The sequence below is a fragment of the Dunckerocampus dactyliophorus genome, chromosome 10 (genome assembly GCF_027744805.1).
Source record: "Dunckerocampus dactyliophorus isolate RoL2022-P2 chromosome 10, RoL_Ddac_1.1, whole genome shotgun sequence".
Taxonomy (NCBI): domain Eukaryota; kingdom Metazoa; phylum Chordata; class Actinopteri; order Syngnathiformes; family Syngnathidae; genus Dunckerocampus; species Dunckerocampus dactyliophorus.
The window spans coordinates 10822825-10847862 of NC_072828.1; the positions used below are offsets into that span (position 1 = coordinate 10822825).

At 41.7% G+C, this 25038-nt stretch overlaps 1 protein-coding gene across 2 annotated transcripts in view; it reads left to right on the forward strand.

The window, feature by feature from the left end:
• Nucleotides 1-12455, forward strand: part of plpp3 (phospholipid phosphatase 3) — a 37153-nt gene extending 24698 nt beyond the window's left edge. For both annotated transcript variants that reach the window (XM_054789634.1, XM_054789633.1), the window contains exons 5-7: nt 200-257; nt 5035-5211; nt 10899-12455. In XM_054789634.1, coding sequence (XP_054645609.1) covers nt 200-257; nt 5035-5211; nt 10899-11027 — 364 coding nt within the window. In that variant the 3' untranslated portion in view covers nt 11028-12455. The remainder of the gene's footprint in view (nt 1-199; nt 258-5034; nt 5212-10898) is intronic.
• Nucleotides 12456-25038: the final 12583 nt, after the last annotated feature.

Sequence of the window (25038 nt, forward strand, 5' to 3'; positions counted from 1 at the left end):
ACAGTACCGCCCTCATCCTTCGATTTTTCAGATTGCCGTGTGGGAGTACTCATAAAATGTATTCAAGGTTGTCTGTAATAATAATCTTTGATGAAGGCAGTGATGTTTTTGGAGTCTCGAGTGGAGAAAAATGTATGAAAGTGTAAATGTACACACTCTACTGTAGAGTAACACTGAGTTATGGTCTTCTCCTCCACAGGAAATCCTTCTTCTCTGGACACGCCTCTTTCTCCATGTACACCATGCTCTACTTGGCAGTAAGTAGCTCACACGTCACATCAACAAAAGTTAGGGGGATGTCAGAGGGTCTTCCGTGGACAAAATGGTCCACAGTGCTTCATTGATGGTAGCCAACAAGTGGGAGTTAAGGTGGGGCACCCTAACGAAGCAAACAAAACATCCTCCTTGGAGTGAAGCGTGGCTGGATGGATACACTCCACCTGTTTTCTTCAGTGCAGCTGCTGCAAGTGCACTTCCTCCCCTCCCTTCTCTCACTTCTCACCATCCACCTGTTGGTGAGCGTCTGAGCCCCCCTGGAGGAATTTTAATGCTTCCGGTGGTCTAAATTACGCACCATCAGACATGACAAAAATAAACACACACTATATGACTCCACTGCCCTCAATCTCCTCATAGATAAAAGACCCCGTTGGTGTGCTTTTCTTCTGGACGCTGCAGTATTATTACTCAACAATCTCCACTTGTCATCCGTTTCCTTGCTGCCCTCAGTCTCATCTCGGATACAGTCAGTCTCCTTACCCTGACAAAACACAGGACACCCTTCGTTGTTGTTGTATGTTAGCAGCTATCATTCTGACTTATTTGGAGTAGTCGTCACATCACTTAGCAGGGTAACCAGTAAGCTAATCAATATTTCTGCACCCAAACTGTACTTTAGCACTCGAGTGCTTTAATACCAACGCACTTAAGCACTCAATCGCCTTATGTCTCCCCAGATTCATGGTTCTGTCAAATGAACACGGTTTTATAACACAGTCTTTTTATTCTTTTCTTGTCTTCTTTTATGTAAAATATTATTGTTATATTTAACATCAACAATGGAAAATGGCCACTGGCTATTATCTTGCATATTTACACGACAATGTTAATTAATATGCACTGTCCCTGTTTTTTTTTTTTTTGAATAAATAAATCTACAAACACGCCAAAAGTCTATCCACCCCTTTCCCACACACAGACACCCACCCTGGAAACAATTTCCTGCAAAACATTGAAGACTGATGTGGTTTGAGCGGAAACTTTCAGAGATGGTACTGGGGGATGTCTTGTGATGTGTGCACACTACAATTCTATGCACAAAATATCAAAGAGCCAAACATTTGTTGGACAAATAGAAACAACATGCGCATGATATTTGTGGTCTGAACCACAGCTATGCCTTTTTTCCTCGCAGCCTGGTGTTAAGATGAAGGGGCATGTAAAACAAACCCCCTTCCTCTGTTGTCATTTTATCACACTTTTCGGTGTGTTTTCATTTCATTTTCATTTCAGTCTCTCAATTAAGGAGGGAAGGGGGGAGAAGATGTTCCAGGAGCGGGTTGGATTCCTTTTCGGAACCACCAGACTTTGTGTCGCTTTTGTCGCTGCCTCCATGGGAATCTGCTCCAGCTGCTTTTGTTTCTGTCTTTTGTTGTCTCTCGACTCACATCAGGCGGTTCGGGTCACATCAGTACCAGTTTTTTTGGGGAGTCTGAGGATACTTTTTGACACAGTGATTCCACAATGTTGCTTCATAACACCACATACATGTGGTTCTAGATGGCATGCTGGTCTAATGTGTCACAGTCCAGGCACTTTTCAACTATTGCATTTTTAAGCAATAATTATTCAAGCTCAACCAAGCTAAAACGCAAAAGTGTTGAGTTCAGGGCTGACAAATTTGTTTTCCTCATGGGCTGCATCACGGTTAAGGTTGTCTCTGAAGGTTGCTTATAACTGTGAAACCATATAAATGTACCAACATCTCGTCCTTTGATTCCATAATTGCCCCTGCATTTCATTATTAGCATTATTTACCAACAAAGTGATGGTTTTGAAATCAGGAGTCAAGGAAAATAGTGGTAAGCAGATGTTCAAATACACAACTATTGTCTAATTTATTCTAAAAAGGGGGGCTGTGGTACCTAAAAGTCTTGTTACATCAATGGTGATGGTAATGGTTTAATTTATTTGAACATGCATACAAGTTCAAATGAAATACATCACATAGTACAATTCACATTTTCACAGAAGCAAAACTAAATTGCATCCATTACAATTTTCAACAACAACCTTTATCAAATGCATTATTTCCACATTTTGGCGGACCACATAAAATTATATGGTGGGCCAGATCTGGCCCCTGAGCCTTGAGTTTGACATCTGTGGTTTAGGTGGATACTTTGATTATTGAGCCCTTAACCTTTTCTTAAGTGTCGGGGTTTGGAGCTAAATTGGGGCTTGGGCACAGGTGCCTCACGTAGCAGAGGAAGGAACGAAGGAAATGATTCCAAAAAGAGCACAATTAGAAGGTGTTTAAGGCATGTTTGCTCAATAAGTGCTCATTCTTTTCTATGGGAATTCCACCCTGTTTGTCTGCCACACTTTCCCACATCACCATAGCCTTGTTTGGGCTCCAGCCAAGCCCTCATGTGGCCCCCCAAACCACCTTGTCAACTCATAACTTCCATTTGAGAGGTTTAGGATGTTGCTGCTTTGCCCGTCCTCGCCCACTACCTGAGAACCCAACGCACAGGAAGTCTGCAGTCTAAACAACCCCGCCAAAAACTCGGGAGGGATGGGAGGGATCCCCTTCCTCCCTTTCCGTAACGGAGAAGAAGTAACAATGATAGAGTGTCCTAGAGGAAACACGCAGGAGACTTTTTTTTCCTAAGGGGTCCACACCTATAAGGGCTCTTTAGGCTTGGCTGCGGCCGTCTGCGAGATATTGTTAGCCTGACTGATTATAAGACGTAAGGCTTTTAGGCTGGGTAGACCTTGGCTGAGGTCTTCTAGGGTGTGAGAAACAGGAAGTGGAGGCTGAATGCAAATGAGAGGATGTCTGACCTCACTGCTTAGCGTGTATGTGGAAATATGTTGGTAAAAATTACCAGTGGTCCTGATCATGACCCAGAACCTCTAGGAGGTACTGTATGCAACCTCATGTAAAACTGTGTACGCTAGTGTGTTTCTTTGTAGTGCTGATGTTTTTACAGCTGGGGAGGTAGAAGCATGAAACAGGCCCATCTATGCAGGTCACAGGCAGTTGAGAGTGTGTGAAGCAATGTGGACTCTCCACTTCTGCTCGGCCACGACCTCTTTGATTCAGTCTAGACTTCCCCAGCCGCAAAAACACAGCAGTGTTGCAGGTGCAGGGTGAGAAAGGCGGTGCAGAATACAGCAGAAGTGTTCTAGAATCACAACCACAGGTGTGTGTGTGTGTGTGTGTGTGTGGGTGTGTGTATGCAGGGTGCAAGTCAACAGATGAACAAGCACTACTGTTTCTTAGGAATTTGCTGCAAAAACGGCAGTCAAGGATCCTATTTACAACAAGAGTGTTCTGCTGTTTTTTTAAATCGGCCACTGTTTTTAAGAATTTCCTGCAAAACCGTTGACAAAAACTCTCCCAGGGTTTGAACTGAACGTGTGTGCCAGTCTGACGTCATTTAATAAGGCTGTTGAGTAAGGCTGCGCGGGGGTCCCCAACCATCAAGCTGTGGCCCGGTACCGGTCCGTGGGGGCCGAACCAGTCTGCGGAAAACTTGCAGGCGCAACGATAAAAAAATAAAAAATTATAAAAGGTAGCTTCATTAAGTTTATTATGTTTTGTTTCATTGTGTTTCGACGAGCAGCGAGCCGTCCCATTTTGTTCCTTGTTGAACTAATTGCTGTAGGATAACCAGGAAGATGTAATGAATGTGTGAGGTGAGTTTGGTGGCACTACAGTTCGCGGAAGTGAAATGATTGAACAATTGTCCCCAAAATTATGTAAAAGCAGCTTTTACAAAATTAAGGGTTGTCGTACATTCGGCATGGTACATATAGTGGTTGAATTGAATATGACAGTGCAACACCTTCTAGAGGTGAATTTATTGAATATTATTCCCAATAAAAATTCCCCAAAAGTACGTAAAAGCACCTTTTCCCAAACTAAATGCTGTAGTATAACCAGCGGGAGACAGTTAGTGGTTGAATTGAGTATGACAGTGCAACGCCGTCTACAGGTGAAATTATTGAACAATATTCCCAATAAGAATTCCCCAAAACTATGTGAAAGAGTGTAGTATAACCAGGAGCAGGTAATTGCTGTGTGAAGTGATTTTTACGGCACTACATTTCTCAGAAGTGAATGATTATTGAATGATATTCCCAATAAAAATCCCCCAAATGATGGAAAAGCACTAAATGGTGGAGTATAACCAGAAGGATGTCACTGATGTGTGAGGTGATTTTGGTGGCACTACACCTCACAGAGGTGAAATGATTGAATGTCATTCCCCCCAAAAAATTTCCCCAAAACTATATAAAAACACCGTTCCCCAAACTAATTGCTGTAGTATAACTGGTAGGATGCAATTAATGCGTGAGGTGAGTCTAGTGGCACTACACTTCACGGAAGTGAAATTATTGAATGCTCAACATTCATAGACGGTCCCTGTGGTCTGGTCTCTGTGCCGGCAGCTCATAGAGATCAATGTAAGTCATACTGCACAGAGAACTGCTTGTTTTCATTAAAAAAGATTTAATGTTACCACTGTTGGAAAGCGGTATCATTTGCTGTCAGACAGACGTTCGCTTGGCAGTTATTGATCTGGAATTTCAAATCTGTGAATATATTTCTAGCTTTACTGCAGTGTGACTCTCAAGACATGTGTGTGTGGATCTGCAAGGCGGAAAATTAGTGGCAAAAGTCATGTGACAGTGGTAAGATTGTGCCAAAAGTCACTTGACAAAAAGGTTGGGGACAACTGGTCTACGGTATTGTCAAGTCACATTGTCCAATTTCAAATACTCATTACCCGTCTCTCTCTGCAGTTCTATCTCCAGTCCCGCTTCACGTGGCGTGGCGCCCGCCTCCTTCGCCCACTGCTCCAGTTCACCTTGCTGATGATGGCCTTCTACACCGGCCTGTCGCGCGTCTCTGACCACAAGCACCACCCCACCGACGTCCTGGCGGGCTTTGTGCAGGGAGCCCTGGTAGCCTACTGCATAGTGAGTCTTTACACTGTACTGGACATCCAGCTATGTAGTGTTCATAGCGTTCTTTGGATTACATCTGCCTCCTCTTAGCTCTCACATAAGCTCCCTCTGCTCCACTTGGCCTTGTTGGGAAATAGAAACGGTGGCAGTGATTCAGGAAGTGAGGAGAATGCGATTCCCTTTAATGAAGAACACATGCACGGAGCCATGTGTGGTGTGCAAAGAGTGAACGTACGCCTCCATATGATTTTCGTCATCATCATAGCAGAAGCCAGCAAAATTGCGTTGGCTTGGAGAGGAAAAAAAATGATAAGCCTTTGAAACTGGATTGAAGCTGTAATTATTTCATTTTTTTTTATTATTTTGCGGCACAACAGGCTGCCTCTGGGAAAAGTATGCACGCACACACACAGTCATATCCATGCATCTCGGAAGGGATTAGCATCATAAAATCTTGCAAGAATGGAGCAGTAGCGCCAAGACAGACCTTGGCACACTTTACCACGCATGCTGGGGTCTTCAAGCGCCACTGTCGCTTCTCCAGTATTACATTTATGGCACTCCCTATGAGTCGTAGTCAAAATGCTTTGGAAGACATGCTAGCATCATCAAAGTGTTATAATAACAAGGAGCAGATCTTTATTTAATCCCACCCCTTTTCCGTATCTCTGCACTTACTGATAGTTTGTTCACTTCCTGTGTGTGTGTTTAAGCGTCGCTAAAATAAAATAAATAATTATTCCGTAGTTAACTTCAATGAGATTATTTTTTACCAGGGAAGCAAACATTGTATAAATTATCCCATGCACACATCGCCCCCATGTGTGCCATTATGGGGAAAAAAAGTGTCTTCCGAAACGGATACCTGCCAGACTAATGAGGGCGGAGTCCTTATCGTGTGACTTTAAGGCATGTCTGTCATTCCAGGCTGCCCAAGGCTACAGTTACCTCTTTAACCCCCCCTTCAAAAAGAGACGGGGAGTGGCGACATACTCACACTGCATGCTGCGATGCATTGAAGAGTGCTTGTGTTGCCGTTTGGCCTTTCACTGATATGATGATTGATGATGTCAAAGACTTTAAAGAGTCACAGGGAAACCCAAAGCAGGAAGTGCGTCCTACGTATCAGACGGCGGCGGTAGCCATTTTTTCAACAGGCGGCGTGAAGAAAGGTCAAAGGAGCACATCCAGCAGGAAGCAGCTGTTGGGCGAAAGCTCTTTGCCAGTTGTTGTTTTGTTTTTTTTCTCTCTAAAAGTTCATTGTCGCCGCGGTCAAGACTGGACCGGTCAGCCATTGCAGTGGGGGGGACGGTGCGGGGGGCTCTTGTATTCAAAGATACATGACACATAATGATGCGTCACTGCAGCTGCACCAACATTGGAAACTTGTTCCATTTATAACACTTACATGATAGAAGTTTACACATGAAAGGATTAGGGTTACCACCAACACAAAATACACGCTTTACTTTCTCCAGTGAATAATGCATGAATTTACAGTATATCTCAAAATCCAGGTGTATGTGGGAGGTGGTTTTCTAGGGTGCTGATGTACATTAATTCAGGAGATGGGTGTCATATGGAATTGATTGTTGATTATTTTCGTCTTGAATTAACAAAGGCAACATAAAGTACACTACTTGTCTGCAACCAGCAACACGATATAAGACGAACCTCTCGTATTCAGGACCCATTTTTCAGCAAATATTTTTCAAGACAGAAATGGTCTTTTGTTAAAATTGTAGTTTGAAGTGGATTGCACGCAGATTGTTTGGTTATCGTTTAGTATTATCCGATACGAGTGCTACATCGCTACTTTTGAAAAGGCACCGGTGCTTAAACAGTGCCTGAACCAATGCTTCAAAAAGGACGCAGCAGGACCAAATAATGCCACGACTGCTTCATGGATGCGGGAAGTGGTGGTGACAATGCATACCCATGCGGGAACAATGCACGTCATGAGTACTATTGTTGTGCACTGTACATTAGGTAAACACTACTTCACAAGATGTAAGTAAGTCGTGAGGGGAACGTGGTCATTTCGTGCCGACACAGCACGGCTCTTTGTCTACATACCTCTGAAATGATGATGGTCTTAAGCTGTAAAAATCGGATGTCTTGCATCCTTGTCTCGGTATGGCCCATCACCGTTCTCTTTTGTGCAGTCCATGCGTTTGTTACGCCGTGTATCTCTCTACAACTCTGATATAAACAAACGTTAATGCTCGAAAATGGTGCCCGCGGCCCACAATGCATTGCACATGCAAGTATTGCGAGATTTCATCTTGGTCATGTGAGCCCAGATGGCGGCATAAACAAACCAGACGGTATTTTGGACGCTAAACAAGCGGGCAAACGCAAGCCAAAGCAAAGTTTTAACAAAAATTTTGCATGTTAACCAAAAAACGCACAACCGAGGTATCGCTGTACTTATACTGTATATATATTACGCATAACATGAGCAGGAAATGATAATTGCTAAACAACTGTGGCATGTTAGACAGCCGTTACAATGTTTGCTACTTCATCTTACATGCAAGAATTGTGTATTACTGAGCAAAATGAAGTTACTTACAAGACGTTACTATCAGAATATCACCTTCAAGCACTTGCTGCAGATGGCTGAGTTAGTGAGATGCGCATTGTTTTCTGTGCAGGACAAAAAATTGCATCAAGCGTAACACCCTCACGAAAAGAACTTTCATTTTTGCCTCATTTCGGTGCCACAAAATTAGTATCTATTAATTCAGCACCGACATCTACTATCGCCTGCTAATGGTAGTTTTGGTACGCATCCCGATAGATTGCAATACAAAAAAGGTTAAACTATAAACTCTTTGAGACACTTTTTTCAAGTGGCTGCATCTCTCTGGGTCACTGGTTTGTGTGAGTGAAAGGAAGAAAAGCTTTGACTTGGGGAGAAGTCATTTTAACTCCAAATATAAGACAACACATCATTAAACTGGCATTCTTTGAGGTCTATTAAATCCTCTATAGACCCAGAATAAAAATGACGTTTTTCCTAGGTAAAACTAAATTCCGTCTTATATTTGGGTCAATATCATGGTTGTCAATCATGTCCTTTGTTTACATTCAAGTGGAACTCTTTAAGGTTGCACCACCTGATAATTTGCATGCATAAATCCTCCGTAGACCCCGGAATATTAGACAACCTGTCTATTTCAGACTTTTTTCAGGGGAAAAATGTCATTTTCTATCCGGGCCAATACAGTAGTAGCTTATTGTGGTCATCAGCCATGTTTTTTGTTTACGCTCAAATTAGATTCTTTGAGGTTGGACTTTGTGAGCTCCAAGTAGGACATTTCCGCCTTAGCAGCCGTCTTGAAAGCATCATAAATGCCTCGCCACTTCAAAATGCTCCTGGAAAAACCTACTACCAATACTTATGTGGTTGCGCTGCTGCTTTAATGGCTTTGCCGGCATAATTAATTGACTGCTAATTTGCTAATTGATCCTGTCATTATTTTAGTGAAACTGTTAACAAACATTTATGTGGTTTTCGGGGACATTTTTGGCAAGCGCATTAACTTAGAGTCCTGCAACCCAAATGGTTAACACGCTAATGAGAGTACATGCTTGCCTGCTGGTGACTAACTCTTGCTGCACGCGCATTCTCTTCCTGCATGACTCATCTGCATCTTTATGTGTCAGCCCTGACATTTCACTTGTGGTTAAGGACACACAAGTTGAGGCGTGAGCGCACACTCTTACTCTGAGTGCTTTGTATGACGAGCCTACGTGTGTGTTGTCATGGAAGTGGCCATAAGTTAATTACCGTGACGGGTTCAGGGGGTGAAGGTCGTAAGGTTTCGGCAGCACAGCTGCCTCCGATGGGAGAACAGTCTCCACGGCTTCCCATGACGTCTCAGAGGGAGTGACATATGAGCCCCCTAATTATGGAATATACATTGTCATGATGCACTGCACAAACTAATCAGCCTGCACAAAGGCGCCCTTTAAGAGTGTGAAGGCAGCGCATGATGTCAATCCACCTGGCAAAGGTCACCCTTGAAAGTCATAATTTGGTCAGTGGGTATTTTACTAATAGGGCGATGACAGACACATTTAGTTCTACACTTCCTGCCTCATTTCCTGTATGATGTCATCAAAGATGCCAGGAAGAGATTTTTTTGCGTGCAATTCTTTCCTCTTCCGTCAAACTTCTCAGGGGAATTCTCCACCACAGCCATTCAAATTTGGGGATTAGCCAGAATATATTGTATTTCAGGTCGGTGTGAGCTGTGCTGAAGTGATTCCAGGATTAGTCACCTGCTGGCGTGTTCAGGAGTGTTCAGAATGTGTTTGGCAATTTGTGATGTAACTTTTGCCTGACACATTTTGGCACCTCTGCTAGACATCCAGGTAGAATCACATTTGAATACATTTTGACGTATTTTAGTTAATGTTTTGTTCAAAGTCATTAGAATTTGGGTTTGGGTTTTGGTAAGGGGTACGGTTAGGTGTTGTGTTTCCACAATTCTCGATACTTATTCGATACCACAATAAAAAAAAACACAACCAATGGATTTTTAAATATACACATTTTTAAAAAGTTTTTAAGATCACTGTGCTTCCGACATCTTTTTGTACAGAATTTAAATTGCCGTAGCAGCTGCCAAGAAGTAACTATACATTAAAAAACCCAGCAGTGACCTATAGACTCCCAGTATATAAAAACAAATAAGAATAGTCAACTATTTTACATTTTAAAAATTCCATTTTTATTGTAGTGGGCCGTGTAGTGGGTTGCAGTGTGGGCCACAAATGGCCTGTGGTCTGTGAGTTTGAGACCCCTGCTTTACAGTGTGAAAGGAAAATAAAGGTTTACTTCAAATAACATCAGCTCTGAGACTGTCAGCGAACATCTCATAATGTCACCATTGTCATGATGGTTTCGTTACATTATTAGCTAACCACCTCTGTTCATATAAGGGAGCGAGTATTAGAAGCCTACAAGCATAAGGAACCGTATATTCGGGTCATGTATAACATGTGACACCAGTGATAGTAAACTGAAACTTTATCACCTTGAATTCCTGAAACACGTCTGTCTTTCAGGTGGTTAGCTAGGTTCAAAGTGTTTCCTCCTTTGGTTTGAAAATGTTGGAGGCATCGTATGCATCCGCCTCGAATGCAAAGTATCTCCACGCGTACCTTGCTCGCTGCTGAGGCCAGTCGATGTGCTTTCCCTGTGTATGTTCAGCCATTTTTTTTTTAAAGATAGCAGGCGTTGTTCTTCTTCAGCCCAGACTGCCTAGAGAAACAAGCTCTGAAAACAAGTCCAAAACAACAGCAAACTTGGGAATTTGCAAGCTACTTTACAAAAAAACGAAATTCACTTAATACGCAGATTTAGCTGCTCAGTCGCCTCAGTGCACTTCCGCATATACTGCCTAGTGGGCAGTTAGAGTCAATAGGGCTTGCCGAGGGGGGGGTCACATAGTCAGTACTGACAATACCTAAAAAAAAGAAGGTATCGATGTGTGTTTTGATATTGAATTGGTATCGAAGTATCGACTCTTGTGACAACCCTAGTCTGAGGTTTAGGTGTAGATCAGGGTAGGGGCGTGGTTCAGATTAGGGTGTATGTTAGGGTTAGTGTTAGGTGTTGGGTTTAGTCTTTAGCTATTTGTTGTAAAAGAAACTTCAATCCTCTTCCTCTTTTCTTCCCCCACCAGGTGTTCTATGTGTCCGACCTGTTTAAGCCAAGGGTCAAACCAGCCACACCCCCTCCATCGCCCATCAAGAAGGAGCTGCTGCCCTCATCTGACATCATCGAGCGGAACAACCACCACAACATGGTGTGAGGGAGGTCATGCTTCTTCCCACACTTCTTCCTCGTTCTTCTGCGACCGGGCGGCCAATCACGACGCTGCTCCCCTCCCATTGGACAGTAGAATGTAGCTGCCCCCACCCCTCGTCCTCATTCTGGATCGGGATGTCCCTTTTGAGACAGCAGGGTCCGCTCATATTATGTTAACTACTACTACTACAACAGCAATCTGAATCTAATTGGAAGCTATTATGAAGGGGAAAATGACAGGCGGAGCTTGAAGGAGGTAATAAAAAACCGCATTCATGAACAAGAAGAGACCTCCTGCAAAAGGAGAGATGGAATTTTAGTGATGTTTACTCTCTGAAGTCTCTGTGGCCTTGGAGCAGCAACAACTTCCTTAGCGACAGGAAGGATTTTACTACAGCGAAATGTAATTTAAAGCACTGTTAGTTTGTGTGTTTGTTTGTTTGAAAGCTCATTGTCCATGATCACCACTCGCTGCCTGGTGCGCCTCAAAGCCGAAACCTGACGACGCGATTTTTGAATGTCTCGCCAACTTTTCTTACGTCAGCTCATCGGGCTTTCCTCCCAGCGCGCTCGGTGTAGCCCAAACCCGGGATGTTGCATTTCTTAGATTTAGATCAAGTCGGGGTGGGTGGGTGTGGCTTCTCCAGGCACCTTATGTGTGGGGGCATGGCTGTGCCGTGCTCCTCCCTCTGTGTTTGGGTGGGGGCTTCCCAAACAGGAAGACGATGGGCGGGGTCATAGTGCATCACCATGGAAACAGGGTGAGGATTGCCACATCATGTTGGGATGTTTGGGGCTCTTCCTGCTGGCAGGGAGGGGCTCCAACGCAGCCCTTTGGCGCTCATTGGCAAGGTGTGTGTGTTGTAGTGAATAAGTGTGTAGAGGTGTATGAGAGTTGTGCGCTGTGAGCTGTTTTTGTGTGTCAAAAAACCTGTGTAAGGAGTTGTGGTTCTAAAAACTGTGGATCTATAATGTTTCTTCTCATTGTTACAGCACCCCCTTTCAGTCATCACGTTGTTGCACATCTTCATCATCATGTAGTCCGTCCGATCACTTCTCTGCGTTATATCTTCATGTTTTATATATATATATATATATATATATATATGTATAAATAATGTATAGATCACTAAAAAGTAACTGTGTACATGTTTAGATATATCCACTATGATTACAGACCTGTGTTCTTTACAAAGTGCTGCTTGAAAAGCAATCAGCGGAAAGACTTTTGTATCTAGATGAGTCAACCTTTGTAGATTGTCATAGTAAGGTTTGTAATATGCACCCAATTTTATTACATCCCATATTAGTATTTTTGTATTGTCTTGTGTTTTTTGTACAGAAGAAATAGTGGCAATGCTGTTGTTTTTTCTGCAAATTGTACCTAGCTCTACTACATGTGCTTTGCAATAAAAAGCTCATTAAGAACACACATTGGCTTTGAATTTTTTTATTTCACCAACTTTGAAATATATAATTATTACAGCACCCTAACTCCAGTTTGCTTAGTCGTGTTCTCCCACAATGGCAGATAAAAAATGTAAATATGTGCTCTCAGTGCATGTGCATGATAACACACTAAACCTAACTCAAACCATAACTCTAAGACAAACCCAAGCCGTAACAAACTCAAATCATAACCTGAAGCCAAACTGTAAAACAAACTAACCCTAACGAGCCACATCTCACAAGACAACGGACTGGGCCTGGGCTTGGTTTTGGGTTAGAGCTAAGAGCCTGTCCACACGGGAATGTTTTCAGCCTCTCATTCACACGGAACTGGCTTTTTGGGTGCCCTGAAACAGTATTTTTTGAAAACTGCTTCCAGAGTGGGAAAATCTGCTTACGCCAGCTTGTTGTTGCCGTGTAGACAAGCAAACCGCTACCATCACATGACCACAAGTGAGCGGTTGTGTACAGCTGCCAAAAATCCCAAATAATATCAGAATATTTCGCCTGGTGTGACTACCAGTCAACAATTCCAATTCCTCGTCAGTCTAGACAAGTCAGACAAAGCAGAAGACGCCTGACCTTATGCGCATGCGTTCTTTCTTCTTCTATTGTTTTGGTGTGTCACATGGGTTTGTCTCTGTGTGTGTTTACAGCGCCACATGCAGGTGTGCCTTATGTACTACATCGTTTTCAACCAGTAATATGTTCCCGTGTGGATGTGATTATTTTATCCAACAGTGTGGATGCAATTTTTTTCAACTTTCGCTTAAAAAAAAAACCTCGGGAGCGTTCCCGGGTGGACAGGGCCTAAGGTTAATTAATCTTAACCCACACCTTGTGACATCCTTGAATGGATCTGGTGTCATCGTGTGAAAAAAGAAGAATAAGGAAAAAGTAGAAAAAAAGAAAAGCAAACCAAACCACTTCACGGTTTGTGATTGTGACCAAAACCAGCAGAGTAATTTTGTCATTTTGTGCACCACAAAGCAAAGTAAAACTTGACTGGCATCGCTACTGACTCTACAAGTCATCGTGTATGTGCACTGATAGCACATTTACATCATGCATGTGCACTGATAGCACATAGTTACATCATGCATGTGCAGTGTTAGCACATATTTACATCATTCATCCACCACTGTGGCCAAACATGAGGAGATTAACAAGTCGTTGCTTGATGCTTTCAAGGCTATGGCCTGCATGTTTACCCTCAGCATGGCCTTTTATTGAAACTGACAGTACATCTGCTCCGAGGTCAGCTTTAAAGCAAGATTTAAGAACAAAAAAAAACAGCCCAGAATCAGAACCAAAGTGCTGCCTGTGAGCAGCTGGCGGTCCTGACTGGGCTTAGCCATGCGTGGCTATAATAGCCGAGGGCCCGGCGCCAAGCCCGAAAGAGGCCCATGTTGTGGTCGCGTTTTTTGGCAGGAGCCGTGCTGGCCCGAGTCATTACATCGAACCTCTCTGCACTCTCAGTGAGCTGCGCCTAGGTTTACCTTCATTTTGTAGTCACGTGGCCATCTTATGTTGCTAACCGTACTAATTCCTGTGAGCATACAATTGGATGGACAACATCCTCTCTTGTCTGAATGCCAAGTGTGGTTTGTCACTTGTTTCTAGGCAGAATTTGTGAAAAACAAATATTTATGCCCATTGGCCAATGACAAAAAGTTTCTGGCCCTCAGTCTCGCCCACTAGTCTGTTTGAATGGCAGGAAGGGCAAGTGAAACAGCAGCGCTATCAGGATCATTAGACAAGTTTATGTATGCTATGTGTAACAAGTAGTGTTGTAAGATGTAACTGATTTCCAGTAATAGGTCATTGAATTAATTACTATTTCAAATGTTACAACACCGTTACTGTTACAAACAGTTGTTAACGTTGTTATTGAAGCGTCCCAACAGTCACACAGTCTGACGCTCTTAATGCTCTGAACTGAACGTGTCAGCAGTAGCGCTCAGTTCCAACATCTACAAGTTGCACATCGTCTGTGCTTCCTATCCTCAACCACACAATGCATCCTCATTCTCAACCAATCTCACACAAGGTGCATTCACGGACATCGAGACTTTGAATATTAACACAAAACACAAGCAGGCCGTTGCATTATGCACTAATATGGTAAGCTCTCAACGGCACATGCCACATACTTGAAGGTTTTTCAAAAAAAGCAAGGCAATAATTACTTTAACTGGTTACAGATTACATTTATGAAGGAGTAATTCCATTACTATTTTTTTGTAACTCGTAACTCTAACTGATTACTTTTTTAAGTAATTTGCAAATTTGCTGCCGCATCCGTTCTACTGAATCTGGTAGATCAGGGCCTCTCACACGTTTCGATAGAAGTCTTATGCCTCAGTTGTATGTTGATCTGACAAATCTTAGGTTTAATCAAGTGTACAATTATTACAGCTTCTGTTTGGACATGAACAACCCAAGCAGCTGTTAAAAGCAAAGGAAAAAAAAAAAAGCAGCCACCTACCTGAGCAAATAAGTGAAGCTGGAAACATTGAGTGCATGTAGGATTGCAAGGTTTATAGTGTGCGTAAAGCACTCAATGTGCGGTTCCAATCCTGCCTCACGCAATGCCACTTCCATATTACGTTGTACTACACTACATTTAGAATCTGATGTCCAGAATCTGATGTCCATTTTTTCATATCAGCCTTCATTTTTGGTAATCTTCTGCTCACTCCTCCTAAAAAGCTTAAAAATGCCATATAGCAAAAACAAAAATCAAAGCAAATCAATTTCTAATCTGCGTCCTGTACGCTAGATTTGCAGCTGTGAAAGCCAGATTCTTGGTGAAACTGCTCAATTTGCAGTGGTTCACTGGTTCATTCCACTAGAAGCAGGAGTGGTATTCCATCTTGTTGAGCTTCACTTCTCTTAGCGGTCTTAGTGCAGTTGTCATAAGGCAAGATTTCACCAAGACATAAAGGTGATGGAAAAAAGGTATCGGGAAGATGGTATGCCAGTATGATAGCAGACTACTGCTGGAGTTTGATACTTGAATCTTCGGATGCGGAAGACTCCTGTCAATCTAATACAGGGGTTCCAAACTTGTGGCCCGTGGGCCATTTGCGGCCTGCCAAGTCACATTTTGCCGCCCGCGACTTGACAGGAAAGACTACTGTAAATACGGCCCGCAAGCTCCAAGTCAGGGGTCTCAAAGACGTGGCCCGTGGGCCATTTGCGGCCCGACGAGTCACATTTTGTGGCCCGTGACTTGTCTTCAAAGATGACTGTAATACGTACGGCCTGCGACAAGTCAATGTGACTCGTAGGATGCACACATAAGCCTACACTGAACTAAAAGTGAGTGAGTCACTTAAAAAATGCGGTTAAAAAATTCCCATTTTCTATACCGCTTGTCACAGGTAAGATACATTAGTGTCACAGGTAAGCTGGAGCCTATCCCAGCTGAATGCAGCAAAATATAAACTGTGAAATGATTTATTTATTTATTTGATTCACCCTATTACTGTATGAAGATATTATTGTTATTGTGAGCCATGTATCGCGTGTTGTATCGTGAGGTACCATGAGATTCCCAGCCCTACTCCCAATACTTGATGCGGCCCAGCCTCACTCAGACTCTACCTCCAGCGGCCCCCGGGTAAATTGTGTTTGAGACCCCTGATCTAATAGAAGGAAGCTGTGACCATAACATTATGTTCCAAGTAATTGTATTTCCTCCTGTGCTTAATTTATGCCATATCCATCACTTAGTACCTGCTTTTGTCTTCACAGCTTCACATTAATTTGTGCATTTCAGCGTGCAACAGTAAAAAAATAAGATCACATTTCCGAAAGAATACGACCCGGTACGACAAAGCCAATATAATTTTTTAAATCAGCGCACTCAAATTAGCTAAAAAGCATGGTTTTCATTCTTGTTTCTGCAACTTCATCAAATTTTGTAGACCTGTGCTGTCATTCACAGTTGCGATGCTGCAGCTAACAGTCTGGTTGGCTTCTGGCTGCCCTGTTCTCGCGAGATAGCTTCTCTCTAAAACCAGATATATTCATGAATCTTGCAACATCGCGAGACCTCGTATGTCGTGGAACCGCTGCCCCTACTAAGAAATGATGGAAACATAACATCTCACCTTACCATTTCTACGTGGGTTGGGACAAAACATTGATATTGCACTCGTTAGATCGCGATCATTATAATATCGTATAGCACAAAGGTAAAAATACATTTTTTTGCACATTTTAAGTATTAACCTGGTTTTATAGATGATGTGCAGTAAAAGGAGGACACAACGGGGTGCTGGATGCTACCACCAAAATAAAGTCAGTGTCTAGTAGGCGGGAGCAGGATTAACATCAGGGATTAACGTGGTGTTTTTCTGCTCATGATCCCACATGAGAACACTACCTCTTTGTCTGTTTTGGCAGTTTTTAAAAAATGTCCCAATAAAAGCTCAATCCTATGAGGGGGCGCGGAATGGCCTTAGACTTGAGGCTCATGTTAATTGTGGAGCATACGAAGGAGGGATTAACCTAATTCCTCCGTTCCAATTTTTAATGCTTCCACGGAAAAAATAATGTACCAGGCATTTCATTTTATGACCAAGTTAAAAAAATGTCTTTGAGGAGTTCAGTAGAAAGTAGAACAATAAGAATGAAGAAAATACATAGTGACATACAGGAATAACGATCACGTAGATGAATACTTTGAATGGGGACACATTCACTGAAAATCTCAAGTATTTTCAAGTCATCTGACTAAAATCTGAGTTAAATCCCGAGTCAGTGATGTCAAAGTCCAAGTCGAGTTGCAAGTCTTTCAGGATATTGTCAAGTTAAGTCCAAAGTCATGAAAATTGTGACACAAATCTGACTCAAGTCCAACTCGTGTGACTCGAGGCCACACCTCTGGTAAACTGTCATGGTCCTGCTCCTTTTTGGACATGTTGAAGGGGCAGGATTACATGAGCTCTGCTTCTTCCTACTCCTTTTCAGACATGCTGAAGGGGTAGGATTAAGATCCACTTCTTCTGACTCCTTTTCGGACATCTTGAAGGGGTTGGATTAAATCAAATCTGCTTCTTTCCACTCCTTTGTGGACATGCAGAAGAGGCAGGATTAAATGAGCTCTGCTTCTTCTTACTCCTTTTCAGACATGTTGAATTGTGCAAGCGTAAACATGTGATGGACTTCAATGTAACTTTGTTAAGTATGTTCGAAATAAAATAAACCATTACCAATAATCCCTTATTGCAGCTTTAAAGTACGTATGCACAGTCAAGGAATGATAGTTACGAGTCGGCTGCCTCATTTCCTGGCCTTCCTCGTGTGTTTGCATGTCATCGATGGTGCATTCATCTACACGTTGATGACCTGCTCAGCATTCGGCCCTTCTGCTCACACTGCGATGGCCGCTTGCAGTCATCTCGTGGAATGTGCACATTTGAGGCTGAAACATGAGCTGGCAACAGCCGCAGAGTAAGAATTATAGCGCATGGTGCACATCACTCATGCCTGCTATTGTTTCTGTTCTTTTAGGGGCCGGGTGATGAAGTCTTGCGGGCTAAATTGTAAGTTATGTTTTAGGAAAAAACTCCCAAAGCTCTCCTGTCATCAGCTTCGAGCTGGTCCCGCTTGTTTATGGATGTGTCGGAATGGATCGCCATCATGACCCAACTAATCTGTCACCCTCGCTGATGATTAACCCCGCAGGACCTTATCTGCTCACGAGTGTTTTTTTTCTTCATGTGTAGTTTTGTAAAAGAAGAGGGGCTGGGGGGACGGCCAGTGACAACCTTTATGGGAGATTTCATGCTCGTCTTTGGCCTGCAGTCAACCTCCACATGTGGTTGATGGCCTGATCATTGTCGCCCGCCTCGTATCAAGTCATTATTGCTTTTTAATTTCATAGTTACAGCAACAATACATGATGCATTTTCAGGGTGTTTAATGGGTTTGAAAAAGTATTAAAATGGTAATAAACAAAAAAACTAAGACCATCAAACAGGGAGTTTTTGTTCTCAAAGCCAGTTAAATAGTTATATTGAACATGAATGAATTAAAATGTGAAATGGTAATGATTCATTTCGAACATGCTTAACAAGTTACATTAAAGGACATTGCACGTTTACACTTGCACAATTCAGCACGTCCAAAAAGAAGTAGGAAGAATCAGAGCTTATTTAATCCCACCCCTTCTCCGTAACAGCAATTACTCATAGTCTACTCACTTCCTGTGTTTAACATGTAACCAAGGATACCAATTTTCTAACAGAGAAAGAAAAAAAAAAGGTTCAAATGTGTAATAGTAAAGTTAATATAGCTTGTAGATAGCTTATTCAATAATAAAGAATAATGTATCAAATTGCCCAATAAGTCATTAAATTGTGAAATATATTATATAATCATATAATATAAGTAATTCTATTGAAACTTTTTACTATTACATGAAATAAATTATTTAAATAACTATTTATTTCATGATCAATATATTTATTTCATGATGTATTTCTTTATTATTTTCTTAAATATTTTTTGGACTGCCGCATTGTGACATAGTGGTTAGCATGTTGGCCACACAGTCAGGAGATCTGGAAGGTATGGGTTCCAATCTCCACTGAACATCTGTGTGGATGCATGTTAGGTTAATTGGTGACTCTAAATTGTTCATAAGTATGAATGTGAGGATGAGTGGTTGCTGAATGAATGTCTATACGTGCCCTGTGATTGGCTGGCGACCAGTCCAGGGTGTACCCCGCCTCTCGCCCAAAGTCAGCTGGCAAGCGGCATAGAGAATGAATGAATACTTTTTTGACATTTGTTTTTATTTAATAACTGTTTAATCATCTGATGACATTTATTTGTAATGAATGGTATTTTTTCATTTACTCAATGGCCTTTCTACATGAATGAAACACATTCAACCATGAAATAAACACTTAAATACATCTAAGTATTTTTTATTTTAAGTAATTAACAATATAATAATCCATCCATCCATCCATTTTCTATAACGCTTATCCTCATTAGGGTCGCAGGGGTATGCTGGAGCCTATCCCAGCTGACTTCGTGACAGGCGGGGTACACCCTGGACTGGTCGCCAGCCAATGGCAGGGCACATATAGACAAACAACCATTCACACTCACATTCATACCTATGGACAATTTAGAGTCACCAATTAACCTAACATGCATGTTTTTGGAATGTGGGAGGAAACCGGAGTACCCGGAGAAAACCCACGCACACACAGGGAGAACATGCAAACTCCACACAGAAATACCTAACGGAGATTCGGAGCCAGATCTTCCCAATCTCCTGACTGTGACTGTGTGGCCAACATGCTAACCACTAGACCACTGTGCGGCCCTAATATAATAATATATAATAATAGTATTAATTTAATAATAACATCAAATGATTAAGATGTTAAGATGGCGCTGTAATAGTACATGCTTCTGTCTTTCATAGCAGAGGGCATGGGTTTGATTCCCAGCCCGGGTCGCGTCATTGAGGCATCCGACGTAAAAACTAAGCCAAGACCATTCAAGCGATCGACTCGCTGTGGTGATCCCAATTTAACAATTTTATTGTGTTATGCAGAATTTTTGTATTGGAACCCATTCACAATGCAGGCGTACCTAATGAAGTGTCCACCGAGCATCCATTCACTTTCATTGCGCAAATCGTCTCAACGCTCCAAACTCTCAGCAGATGTTTGTTTGTTGTCTTTGTGAGGCCTGTTGGAGCAACAAAGATAGTGTTTCCTTTGAGAGTGAACACAATAACTGTCCATGAATATTTATGACCTCTCTAAAGGGGACAATGTACGCCATGAGTATTTTACTGCACTCACATGTTTTTTTAAAAGCTTCATTCCTGGAGTGGACAGAATGCACCATTGCCTTGACAGCGTTACTGCTCACATGCAGATAAATACTTTCGGAGTTATTTTGTTGTATTATTCTCCCTTTAACAGATACAACTATAAACACGTGACATGGGAAAACGTTGGTTATTCATGTCGTTTCCCAATAATTTTACCCAATCAGACATTGTACGGTCTAAGAAGTCCCTCAATGGCATTGTGGAAGTGTAATCTAGGCTTATTGCTGAAATTTACACAGTTTAAAAGTGCTTTTATTAAGCCTATAGGGCCCTTTTTTGTGTTTACATTTTTATTGATTATTTTATTCACTTTTTTACCTTTTACACTTATTTTACCACCATGGAGTGTATGGTTTCTGTGTCAGCGAATAAAATCCTTACATTTCTTGATGCAAAACATTGGACAATTTTGAGCAGTACAGTCGTCCCTCGCTACATCATGATTCAAACATCACCCCCTTGCTCTATCGCATTGTTTCAATAAATGATCGCTGTTTCGTGGTAGACTACGGCCTATTATTAGTCAAAAATATGCATATTTAAGCAAATTGTACTTATTTTTTTGTGTTATTTTAGTACCCTTCACGTTTGTTAACAATAGAGGATACCAAAAGTACCCTCTAAAGGGTAAAATACACATTTTTTATGACTTGGAGAGTGGGGGCAAACAATGGTACAATGAAAAAGTCAAACGAAGGCAGCTGTACTAATTAAAAACCTTAAGGCACATTTTCCAAATGTTTGCTTTGGTACTGGGTGGCGTCATGCCACCTTTCCTTCTCCAGAGAACCCAGCAGGTAGACAATGATGACGATACTCATGCTCTCTGGAAGTAAGCGTCATCACGGCGTCAGATGCGACCGTTTCTCAATAATAAAATGAATCTTCATCTCTGTCTCCCTAATCTGGAAAGTGAATGCTTGAAGGAGGGCACGCAGAGGTGACACATTTTTGTTGCTCCATCTACATTCATCATACCAACATCTGCTTCCACTCGGGGGCCAGATTACAAACGTAAGCACAGCAGCATGTACAAGAATCCCCCTTCTGGTTATGACGCTCATTTCCAGGCAATGCCGGATGATGGATGCGCTACAAAGGAAGGGGGAAAAAACCCGGCGTCTCGGAGGAGCCCCTCCCCAGTTGCTGAGCATCACAAATGGGTGATAAACAACAGGACGCTAACCACTGAGGTTAAAGGTCAGAGGTGAGGACAGTGGAAAGGGTTAACAGGTAGCGCAGATTGCTGAGGGATGAAAGCCAAAGGCTTGCTTGGATGATGATGTGTGCGGCCAGCCTTCCTGCTGTGTTCCTCCTCCTCCTCTGTGGGCTCTGTTTATTGTCTGTTCTCACTCACTTCATCTCCTTCTTTGTGCCGTAACAAACCCGTTTATTACATCAGGGTTTTATGCTGCCAATTCCAATACAGATCATCCATGAGTGAGATTGGCCAGTAACGATCATATGTATTAACTATACATTTTTCAATATATTTATGATGAGTGCTATTGGCAAGGTGTGCCATGTATGGGGGAAAGCTAGGACACTTTCAATAGCCCAACTGACAGTTGTATATGCCAGGTGTATAATAATACAACTCTATAGTGAAATTATTAGTTGTTTTCGTCTGTTTTATTGTACAATTTTTTACTCTTCATAGTACAATTTAATGACTGTAAAATTATTGAAATAATATGACTAATATTCTACATGATTTATTTATTCTAAATTTAAATTATACATTTATTCTCATAAATTACTTTTTTGTTGTTTTGTTTTAAAAGTAATTTTAACTGTAATAGTATGTTCCTGCTGTAAAATTTGTTTCTTTTTTGTTCTTGTAAAATAAATGTGCTTTCTCATTATGTTATGACATTATTTTCATAGTAGTAGTTTTTTTTTCTCAAAATAGAGCAATATTTTTGTAAAATTATGATTGTTTTTCTTGTAATACTATGAGTTTAATTTTGTGGAATTGTGATTTTTTTTTCCATGTTGTATTTGTAAAACTAACAGTTTTATCTTGTAATAGTATAACTAAACATTCTACTATTTTCTTGTAATAGAACTTTATTCTCGTAAAATTACAATTTTATTCTTGCAATATTGTGTTTTTTGGGAGGGCTTGTGGAAATGGTTGTGGAAGAGCAGAATTTCTCTTATTTCCCCACATTTACCCTTATTTTTACGGAACATTTCCCTTATTTTATTCTGCAAATGTTGACCAGTATGATGGCGTTACCTATTCAAAACGTGGAAGGATGAAGGATTAAACTTGAGTCTGAGTCTTTCGTTAATAGGGACGCATATGTGGTAACTTAAAGTGATAAAAGTCAAAACAGACATTAGGACCAGCTGATTTCTCCCAGAAATGTAATCATTCAGTTCATTGAGTGCCCTATGAAGGTTTCAGTGACATTAAGTGTAATTAAATATACTATAGCCAGAAAATAAAGGCCAAATGTTCAAACATTTTTAATTTTTTGGTGATTTTGTCCAGCTGAGACGTGTTGGTGCGACCATTTGGAGAACATCTGGCAGTCCTGCACTTCAGATTTTTTTTGTAATTGTTATGGGATGGGATTGTGTTATAAATGCAAGAGGAGACTAGATGAAGGCTCCCTGCGTGAAGGCTCAGAGAGTAGTGTATTCATTACAAATCTCCATGCTAATGCTGACAGTGTGTACTCAAGTCAGGGCTGAGCTCCAGCCAGGGTGAACGGTTCGCTTCTCTCCCTGCAAGCTGCCACTGTGGCCACAATCCCACAATCCCCCATTCACACGTCGTTTCTATATGCAGAACACCTTCTTACCCAAATTTTGAGCTGGATGGACCTTGGCTAGCAGAGAAAGGCCCACTGAGGGGGTCTGAATGTTTGGACCACTGAGGTATAATGTAGCCAAGTTCCCAGGAGAGAGAGGGTGTGTTGAATTAGTTTTTGTATTGAACATTTACAGAAGCACCATTTATCCAGCTTGACTGGGGATATGTGAAATATTAGGATGATGTATGCAGTCGGTGGGCCTGGAGGAGGATTTACTCACATCCCACTGTCACTTCCTGTCCAAGCAAGACAGCAATATGGCGAAGTGGAGAAAACTAAATATCTGAGATTGTTTACGTGGGCTGACTTTGGAAAGTTCAGTGAGGAAAGTAACTTACCATCTTTCCTGAAATGGAATAAATGCCGGGCCTCAAGACACCATCTCACCAGTTACTCATCTGTTCAAAGAGTAAAAAGACAAACTTAAGATAATTAAAATGATCTGTATGAAAAGTATGTTTATTTATTTTATTTTTGTGTGCCAATCACAGGGCACATACATGCAGTTCACACTCACATTCACACTTATGGACAATTTAGAGTCTCCACTTAAGATAACATGCATATTTTTGGAATTGGGAGGAAGTATACGCAGGGAAAACGGGGACATTTTGTAAAACTCTGGTTTTTATTCTGGGTCATTACTATCAGAGAAGTAGTGAATGATCACACAATACATACGTTTTTCAATTTGTATTAAAAACTGACAGCAAGGTAGGTTCTACTGTACTGTATATGTAGTCTATATACTGTAGCAGTTGCCGCGCCCCTCTAGAAAGTGAAAGTTAAGTTTATCTGAAACTGAAAGTTAAACTTGTGTGAGACAGTGAGAACAATGTATCTTTTGTGTGTCTGCCTCTTCTCCCAGTATTTTTTTTATCAGTCACATGTAAGTGTTGCGCAACTCTGATTGTGCTATGCGAGTGTGTATGTCAGGAAGGCCTCCTATGAAAAGCTATTAAACAGACAATGCACTGACCTAATAGACTGAATCTAAAGGTGTAAAAATAATATCTAACAATTCAAACTCTCGATCTCCTGAATGTCAACATGCTAACCAGGCCACCGTGCAGCCGTGCAGCCCTTCTGATTTTTTTTTCCTCAAAAAAATCAGACCTCACAAAAAGCTCGGCGTTATATTTGTCTCCCGCCGTATCCCTGCGCACTGTCACCTCTGCATTCATGTGTATGCGTTGAAGATGCTCGCGGTAATGCCACTCTTCTACCATGACGGAGCGCCGCGGCCATCTTGTTTACGTATACTGTATGTTCCACAGCGGAAGAAGATGCGAGCGTCTTCATCACATACACACGAGGCGACACACAGGCAATAGTGCGCAGGGATACGGCAGGAGACAAATATAACGCCAAGCGTTTTGTGAGGTCTGTATTACTCCTTTGAACGCATATTGTTTTGAGAAGCCAAACTCTTGACTTAAAATGGCCCCAGCAACTAAGTAGAACTCCGTTCCTCGTCACGGCTCTCGGACCAGAACTGGACTCACGGGACTAATTGTGGTGGGGGTAAGTCACTGTTGCTGCAGTACACTGCTGATGGGGATGTCATACAACTTCATGTCAAGAAATCAGAACTATCCCTTTAATACTTGTTTATCACATGGTAATGGTTTAGTTTTAAAAAAGTTCACAAAGTTACAGTACATTGAAAAGTCACATGTTTTCACTTGCACAATAAAACATGTCCAAAAAAGTGACATTTATTTAATCCTACCACCTCTTCATGTTAGTAGTTGCTCACTTCCTGTGTTTAAACTGGACCAGCTTATGTACGAAAGTTGATTTACAGTATTTCCATCCATCCATCCATCTTCTATGCCGCTTATCCTCATTAGGGTCACGGGCGTATGCTG